Genomic DNA, 9454 nt, shown 5'->3' on the forward strand with positions numbered 1-9454 from the left:
CTCCAGGCTGTGTTCAGAGTGCCAGGCTGGCCAGGTGCCCAGCTCCTTTGGACTGCTGCACTCTGAGACACTTACTGATCAAATTCCTGCCCTTTCTTGTTTCCCTTTCAAGGGATTTTCTATCCTGCATTAGCCAGGAAACACCTGCAAGCTTGTCAGGGAGACAAGCCTTAGGCAGAGTTTGCTCCTTGGCTTAGTAAGTGCAGTCTATCAAGTGTTAGGGGCATACACAGCTCCCCATCATTGTTCCTTGAGGTCAAATAATCTCTTTATTAGTCTAAACCTATCCTTCTTCTGCCTACAGTGCTTTATCAAACTTGACACACTTGGATTTAAGGAACAAGCATGACAGTGTCACAAGCCCATGACTGACAGCAATAAAAATGAAACGTGGGAAACTCAAAGGATTGAGTTTCTTTTTTTAATTAAATGAGTATATTAAACTGTATAAATTACCCCCATGGGGATAAAATGTAAGGTCTTTGCAGGAGGAATCAATAGTGATGGCAGTAATGAGTTAAACTTTCCCAGCTGCTGTGTGAGCTGCATTTTTATAAGATGGTTTTGGAAAAATCATTGAATAAGAGAGGAAAGTGGATTAATTTCTTATTGAACATACACAAATAGTTATGGACTTATTAAACAAATTCTGCAAGGGAACAAGGTGGTACGAAAGTCCTGCCACGTATTAAGACCACATTTGATCAGTTCAGCAGTGCAGACATCCTTTGTTCTTGATTAAGTTAAAATTAAGAGTATGTGGCATTGCAATGACTGTATTAATTAGCTCCTTGGAGTCCTGATCAAAAGTAGGGGTCTGCTGAGCATCCCAGTGCTCGTGGCAGCTCTGCAGCAGGTCCCTGCTCCCAAGTCTGGGTGAAGCTGGTAAGGTGATAAACCCCTTTTTTCAAGGTTAAAGGAGAAAGAAAATGGGATGGTTAAGGGGTGAGACTGCTCCTCCTCTGGCTGCCTGACAGCTCCCAAAGCCCTGAGAGCAGACCAGGGCAGTAGGGAGCACCTCAGGCTGAGCTGCCCAGGAGGAGAAGGCAGCAGGGACATCCATGGATGAGCCTTGGCAGCAAGGGGCTGCCCCCCTGCAGGTGACAACACAGCCACGGGCAGTGCCACCCGACCCTGGCACAGCTGCCCCTCCTGTGCCTCCCTGATTTAGTGATTCTGAACATGCCTCCTGCTCTGTCCATGACTCTTCAGAGCTACTCCCAGCTTTTTCATGAGCATTTTGCATAAAATAGATGTTTTTCTCCCTTTTCAAATATTGGGCTTTATGAAAGTTTACATTTTTTTCCTTTTTTTTTTTTCCATTTCTACTAGGAAAATCTTATCTCTTTGATTCCTGTCTTCAGCTGACAATTGCCTCTAGCCCATGAGAACACAAAAACTTCAGAGAAACCTCACTGAACTTTTCCTCAAAGGAAAAGGTTCAGCTACAAAGACCTTGTCCATTCTATCTTTCTCTCCCTGGGAGAGGAAACGCCCCCATGGAGCTGTGCCCAGCAGTGCACTCTGCACTGAGAATTATTGAAGTGAAAAAGCCACAGGAGATGAGGAGCAAGGAGCTCACATGCTGAAACCACCTGCAGGTGAGCAGCTCCTCCAGCCCAGCAGATGCATCCTCTCCAAAGGCCGAGGATGAGAGTCTCACGGCACAGCCCTGTGCCACAGCACCCCTGTCCTGGCACGAGCAGGGGTGGTGATGAGTTTCTGGTACCCCAGGGAGGGAGGAGGAGGATGGACCTCCTCAGACAAGGCACTTGAATAATGGGATTCAAAGCTGTCTCACTAATATTTTCCTCCCATACACAGAAAACAAGCGAGTGCAGAAAAATACTGGGAATGAACTGTCAGCTCAGAAATGTGCTCCCCAGTCAGGGTGAGTACTCCACCATTTCTAAACCCAAGCACTTTTTTTTCTAATAAGTCATCAGCTCAACTGATTTATCATCATCATTCTATGTTTGGGGTTTTTTTAATCCCACACCTAAGAGACTTCGCAATTGGATGGAAGAAATGGTATCCATGGGAAGCAAGAGGTGGGGGAGCTGTCCCTGGAGCACGATGAGTGAGCTGGGCATTGCAGGCATCTCCAGCTTCACACGGTGAGAGCGGCCTGTCCTGGAGGGCAAAGAGCAGCCAGACAGACTGGGAATGTAAAAACCCAGATTCATCTGCTCAACGTGAGGGAAAGGAGGGGTGTCAGCTCTGGGACTGATGGGTTTGGCATTTAATGCTCTCTGCTTTAAGGCTCAGACCTGCAACCTCATCAGCCCAGGATCCCACCACGTTCCCCAGCGCCTCCAGTCACCTTTGCTCGCTCTCTGTCCCATGGCCCTCAGCAAGGGGCAATTTCACAGCAGGGAAAAAGCAATGGGGACACCATGGAAGCCCAAATTCCCCACCCAGGCACCCCTGTGTCCCACAGGGGGATGCTGCACATCCTGCCTGCCTCGGGCAGGACACAGAAGCGTTTCTAAACGTCAGGAAGAAAAAAAGCCATCTGTGAGTGTTGAGCAGATGCTGCACAGAGACAAGAGTGAAAGTCTTTAAGGGAAAGGAGGGGGGAAGCAGGGAGATGACAATTAAATAGCTGTTTTAAATGATCTGAAAGATTAAAGGCAGATGAAGGTTTTTGGATTTTTTTTTCCTCTGGGACGAGCAACTATGAGATTGCCTTCATGTCTTCTGCCTTCACAAGCTGCTGGTAAGAGGAAAACCTAAGAGGTAAATCGATCGGCCACATTTCCTCATTTTTTTATTATCTCTCCAGCTGACATCTTGGGAAGGGGGGAGGGAAAAAGAAATCAAGTGAATTAAAATCAATTGGGGGGGAAAAAGAGAAGAAATTATGTAAGAACTGGCAAAACACAGCAGGCAAAGTGGTTATGTAAAGCAATGAACACAAGAGCTTATTTAAATTAGATCTAGCTGCGAGACAGAGCAGAGTGTAAACGGGCTGGGATTAGGCAGGCTGGGCTGTCGTGCATATGCTGAGTTAAAGCCCTGGGTTCCCTGAATAGTCCATGAAAAAAAGGCAGCTTTTTAGGGATGCTCCCACCACAACAGATGGGATCGCTGCTGGGGCGGGGGTCCCTTTCCACCACTGTGGGGAAGGACCCAGGCACATTTACACACCAATATCTTCATTTTCTTGTCTACCTGGAGGTGTGGCAGCACCATGACCTGATGGGACACGGTCCTGCCACAAAGGTGCCATTTGTGAGGGGTGAGCGGCACCCAGGACTTCTGTGGTGTAGTGAATGGTTTAGAACAGCACTGTTCTAAATTAAAGCCACTGTAGGATTTTGGCTGTGACTTGAGGAAGAGAAATAAACTTCAATTCCTCTAGTCAATACCAGTATAAACACAGGGTTCCTGGACTATTGACTAATCCTGGACAGGATTTGCCAGCAAACAGGAGAGAGAATTCAGTCTTGGTTTATGGCTTGCTATTTTCACGTAATAGGGAGAAATGCTTGTCATGTTTATTTACTTGGCATCACAGATCTGACGGTGGGCAGGGCCCTGCCTTCCGATGCACCAGAGCAGTTAGCACATCCCACCACCCTGCCAAGGTGCTCCTCACCAGGGGAAAGTGTAAGGGAGTGTTTGCAACATCATACATGGAATTAATAACTCTGTGAGCCTCTCAGACAAATGGAAATTGAATAGATCACCTCGGAAGAGTGTGTAGAGAGCATGGTAATGGATGTCAAGACTCCTGGTCCTTCCTTTCCTTTCCCTTCACACCTGAGGCTCTTTGGCAGGTCTCTTCAAAGGCATTGCATGAAGAAATGTAGGCAGAAATAAAGCTGAGGAACCACTTGGGCAAACAGTTGCTTTGTGTGCAGAGTTATTTACTCTACAAATCATCCAAACTGTGAGCAGGCTTCATAAAACACAATAAACGAGGGCTCTGGAGGGATGGGTGAGCTGCAGCCGCGCAGGGTGGGCTAAAGCAGAGCAGATCCACAGTGGAACAGAGATCCTTCAAAAGGGTGAGGAGGTCCAGAGGAGTTCCCCAAGTGCTGCCCTAACAAATGAGCAACTTGGAGCTGCTGGAGCTGTGGCAGTTTCTGGAGGAGCAGGGCCTGCTGCCATGTGTTTTAATAAATGGGATCACACCAGCTGTCCGTGCAAATCAAACATTAGCATGTGTCAGACACTCTCCAGGCACTTGCTGTGACTTGGGGGACATTTTGCAGCAGAGCCATCCAAGCACAAGCTGTGCCACACCAGTGGGAAAACATCTTCCCCTGTGAATTTTGGGGGGCCAGGAGCTGCCCACACCCAGCTCGCCTGGCACGTGTGCCCAGTCCAGGCTCAGATGAAATCCTGGGATTTTAGTTTGAGGAGCTGTGTGTGGGGGCACTGACAGTGCACCAGGACTGTAGGTATTTCCTTCAGCTTCCCCTCTTCCCCAGGTCTTGCTGTGAACCTCTCCAGAAAACAGGTATGAAGGTAAGAAAGTAATAAGCAGGGAAATCAATTTGCACTGCATCTGGCCAGTAAAATTCAGAGCTTTTTGAAAATCAGGGCTGAGGTTTTGCAATGTTAGTGGCACACGGGGCTGCACATGGTAGATCAGGACACTCAGTGGGATGCTGTTTTGAGGAAGTTGGTTCCAGAGCCACCCCCACGGGCACAGACTCATAAGTGAACAGGGAAAACCTCTCATCCTGCCCCAGAACTCTCGTATCTATTGCTGCCACAACGAGGAGCTTTAAAACCTCCTCCAGCTGAAGTGCCATGAAAACATGAATTTACTTCTATGGCTTTAAGAGGTGTTTAATCTATGTGAAAAAAGCACCTAAAAACTGGCAACAGTGCTTTTCAGGGGATGTCTGCCAGCTAAAGAGTTTGCTAGACCTAAATAATGTGGCTATAATGGACTTGCTCCTGGTACCAGATCCCACTGGATGCCAAAATCCAAAGCAGACGTCCCTGACTGGCAGAGGCAACGTGAAAACTTGGCAATGGAGAATGTATAATAAACCAGATCCACAGGCTGATTAAAGCAGCTGCAAGGACAGTGATGAGCAAAGCTGGGAAATAGTTCTAAGAATTCCATATTAGAGGCCACACAGGGCTTATGCCTCGACGGCAAGAGGTGAGATGTGCCTGGTGTCGGGATTGTGGGGACACACAGTGTCGCCCTGCAGAATGTCTCACCTCTGCTCTTCCTGATTATGTGCTGCCCTGAACAATTTGTAATTGCTAGAAGAATATCAGTCATTACCTCTTACACTTGTTGTGGAGCTTAAGTGGTGAAAGTTAATATGTGGAAGAACCAAATTTCCTGAGTGTTGTTTGAATAATTACTTTTTAAATTATTCTTACAAGGAATCCTGGTTGTTCCCATTCAGTCTCATTCCACTCTGGAATGTCCATTAAAATTTGAATACTCAAAGCAAATACAGAGGAACGTTTTCAAAATCAGAAATATTAAATTACTACAATCAAATAGGCCCTTACAGCTCAGAATATTCTGTGATTCTGTGAAATACTTTTTCCAGGAAGGTTGTTCCAGTTCAAAGAGGATCGTTCTCCTGTAATGATCCCAGCAAAACAACTCACACTGGTCTCTGAGGGTAGAAATGGTTACAATGCCCTGTTCTGGGACAGAACTTGAACTTCTTTCAATCAGTCAACAAATAAAACCACTCGGAGAGCTAATGGCTTCCAAAAAAAAAAAAAAAAGCTAGTTTGCTTTGCTTTAGACAGTTTGCCAAACAGGAATAGAAGTGAAATATGTTGAGTGATTTATTACAAGTGATTTGCCAGCTCGAGCTAGTGCACAACTGCTCTCCTTAATTTAAAGACAGAAAACGAATGCAAAGAGATGCAGAGATGTTCTAAAGCAGCTTGAACCCACCACGAAAGACCAGGGCTCCAGACTGCCGCCCAGCAAGACCTCTGCACGTCACACTGCACATCAGCACTGCCCTTTCTCTCCCGGATCTTCCATCACTTGTCTTTTTTTAAACCTCTGCACAGCCTAGGCCGTGGGAGCGGCGGCTCGCACGCTGTGCGATGGTTTCCATTAACGCACTTCAAACCTGACTTGCAGCTGCTTTGCTTATTCACTCCAGAGCCCTCCCCTGTCCAGGGCCCTGCCTCACGTTGTGTGATGCTTCCCTGTGCTCAGAGGAACGGAGTGAAACCGTGAAACAACCTTCTTGTCTTGGCAAAGCCACTTCTGCAGCCAGATCCCCCGAGAAGGAACAGACTGGCACAGTTTGGGGTTTGGTTCTTCCTTCTCCCCCAGCAACTGCCTCTTCCTTTTAACTTTTAAATTAATCCACTAGTTAATTAAATATATTTGAGGAAAAGCCCACAGGTGAACTTCACATATACATAATACATTCATGTCTTCCTACTCCTGACTTGGCTAATGGGGTAAGGCATAGCCTGAATAATTGCAAGACTGTAAGGTACACTGAGAATTGTTTAAAGTGTAATCTCCAAAGATATGGATAGGAAATAATCCTCTGGTTGTAGCCCTACCATGGTAACAACGAGCATCAGTTTAATCCTAGAAGAAAGATGAGTGGAAATAATGCATTTCAGTCCCATTGTTCTCAAATCAGATGGCTCAGTCTCCTCAGAGAGCAGAGAATTTGGGTTAAGTACACTGGGCTGCCACTGACAAAACCTTCCAGGCATCTACAGGAGAAATGCAGCCCTCACCACCTCAGATGACAGTTAGGGATCAAGATAAAATGCAGAGGAAATCCAGGGCTTCTATCAGGGCTTGATTTCGGTTTACTTGAACAGTACAGAGGGGAAACTGGCAGAGTTACGTCTAAACATTTACTGACTCTGGTCTTGAATCGAAATGCACATACCCTCACCTGCTTTTAGTGGGAAGGAATGGTTCTGATTCATTTCCATTTAAGTTCCCTCCCTTCAAGTGTGGCAACATCCCAGCAACTTCAGTACACATGCAGCTTTAAATTCCAACTGCCCGCTGATTAACCCCCCTGAAATTCATGTTCCAAATAAAAAATTGAGCAGCTATCACACGCAAGCCTGGCAGCCAAGGGACTATGGAGATTGGTGTCTTGCTCTCTTCTGTCCCTCCTTCCGTGTCTTTTACATTTTTCAAGCTCAATGCTCCAGTAAGCAAATGCCTCAACCTGCCAGGGCACTGGAGCACGGCAAGTGTTGATGCTGAAATCCGTTCCACGCATGGGCGTGTTGGATTTAGCACTGCGTGGAGAGCGGCAAAGCCGTGCTGAAGTCAGGAGGGGCTGCTAAAACCAGCTACGGATTTCCCCAAAACAGCAAAAATAGCAGCCTCTGGTTTCCACGATGCAGCTCCTTTTCAGAAGCCTATGTTACACCCTGTGTCCAAAACTTTCTGAAATTAGGAGCTGTCACTACTGAAGAAAAGGGCTCTGGATTAACACAAAGAACTGGGAGAGGGGGAGAGATTTTTTTTCCCCTAAACTTGCTGGCTGCTTTCCAGCAGAAGGGGGGGAGATGCAGAAAATGCAGAGAAAGGGTGGAGATTTGGAGGTTTCTGACCATGATCGGCCACCAGGAGCTCCGGACCGGGACACGGGAAGCTCCGGGCACGGGAAGGGGCCGGATTAACCACGGAGCAGGATTTTCCCCGGTGCAAGGTCTCTGCTCAGCGTGGCGGGGCAGGAGCGGGTGCGGGGAGGGGCGCAGCAAGCGGAGCCGAGACCCCCACAAATCCCTCCTGAGCGCACCCTGGGCCGGTGCGTCCCGTCAGGGCTGCCCGGGACATCCCATTCCTGAGCCGGACCCCGCTCCAGCCTCCCCGTCCTGCCCCGCAAAGTTTGGCCAGCCGGGGGAGGAGGCGGCTGCCCGGTCCCCCGGCCCCTCACCTGGATGACCGTCTTCAGCGTGGAGGTGTCCACGATGGCGGTGCAGATGAGGGAGTCGGGATCCTGGTCCTTGCCGTAGATCTGCCCCATGGTGAAGATCATGGGGATGGCGAGCAGGAAGGAGGCGATCCAGATGCAGCTGATGAACTTCTTGGTGCGGCTGCGGGACATGATGCTCTTGGCTTTGAAGGGGTGGCAGATGGCCATGTAGCGCTCCACGCTGAGGCTGGCGATGTTGAGTGCCGTGGCATAGGTGCAGGCGTCCCGGAGGAAGTAGTAGCCCTTGCAAACGGCCCCCCCGAAAGCCCAGGGGTGATGGACCCAGATGAAGTTGTAGAGCTCGATGGGCATGCAGAGGAGGAAGATGAGGAGGTCGGAGAAGGCGAGGCTGGCCAGGTGGTAGTGCACGGTGCTCTGCAGGTTCTGCAGCGACTTCTTCCGCACCAGCGTGTACGCCGTGATGGAGTTGCCCACGGTGCCCACCAAGAACAGAGCCAAGTAGATGACGGTCACCATCACTTTGGAGTAGATGTCGGTGTTGACGTCCAGGTCCTCCTCGTCGGGCACTTTGGGGAGCAGGTCGGAGCGGTTGGACGCGTTGGCATAGCCGCTGGGCTGCGGCTGCAGCGGCCCGGCGGGCACGGCCGGGGCCGTGGCGTTCGGGTGCATCCCCGGCGCCGGGCAGCGCCGCCCGGAGCCGCCGCGCCGCCCGGAGCCGCCGCTGCCCCCGGCGGGGAACTTGGCTCGTTTTAATGCGGCGGGAGGAGCCGGCGGTCCCGGGGCTGCCGCGCGTGTGCGAGTGCGAGACGCGCCCCCCGCTCGGTGCGAGCGCCCGCGGCCCCGGATCCCTCCTCCCTGCCGCTCCCCCGCACACAGATGTGTGTGCTGCGCGGAGCCCCCGCGGCGCACCGGGACACCGACACACCGGGACACCGACACAGCGGGACACCGATACACCGGGACACCGACACACAGCGGGACACCGACACACCGGGACACCGATACACGCACCGGGACACCGATACACCGGGACACCGACACACCGGGACACCGACACACAGCGGGACACCGATACACGCACCGGGACACCGACACACACCGGGACACCGACACACTGGGACACCGACACACAGCGGGACACCGATACACGCACCGGGACACCGACACACGCACCGGGACACCGACACACCGGGACACTGACACACACACCGGGACACCGATACACGCACCGGGACACCGACACACACCGGGACACCAACACACACACCGGGACACCGACACACCGGGACACTGACACACACCGGGACACCGACACACCGGGACACCGATACACGCACCGGGACACCGACACACACCGGGACACCGATACACCGGGACACCGATACACGCACCGGGACACCGACACACACCGGGACACTGACACACTGGGACACTGACACACACCGGGACACTGACACACACACTGGGACACTGACACACACACCGGGACATGGACACACACACCGGGACACTGACACACACACTGGGACACGGACACACACCAGGGTCACCGACACACCGGGACACCGACACACTGGGACACT

General features: G+C 50.8%; 1 protein-coding gene across 1 annotated transcript in view; it reads right to left on the reverse strand.

Moving 5' to 3' along the window:
- NTSR1 (neurotensin receptor 1) overlaps window positions 1-8597 on the reverse strand; it is a 56149-nt gene extending 47552 nt beyond the window's left edge. The window contains exon 1 of the mRNA XM_068207931.1: window positions 7872-8597. Coding sequence (XP_068064032.1) covers window positions 7872-8540 — 669 coding nt within the window. The 5' untranslated portion in view covers window positions 8541-8597. The remainder of the gene's footprint in view (window positions 1-7871) is intronic.
- Window positions 8598-9454: the final 857 nt, after the last annotated feature.

This window comes from Anomalospiza imberbis, chromosome 17 (assembly GCF_031753505.1).
Source record: "Anomalospiza imberbis isolate Cuckoo-Finch-1a 21T00152 chromosome 17, ASM3175350v1, whole genome shotgun sequence".
Lineage (NCBI taxonomy): Eukaryota > Metazoa > Chordata > Aves > Passeriformes > Viduidae > Anomalospiza > Anomalospiza imberbis.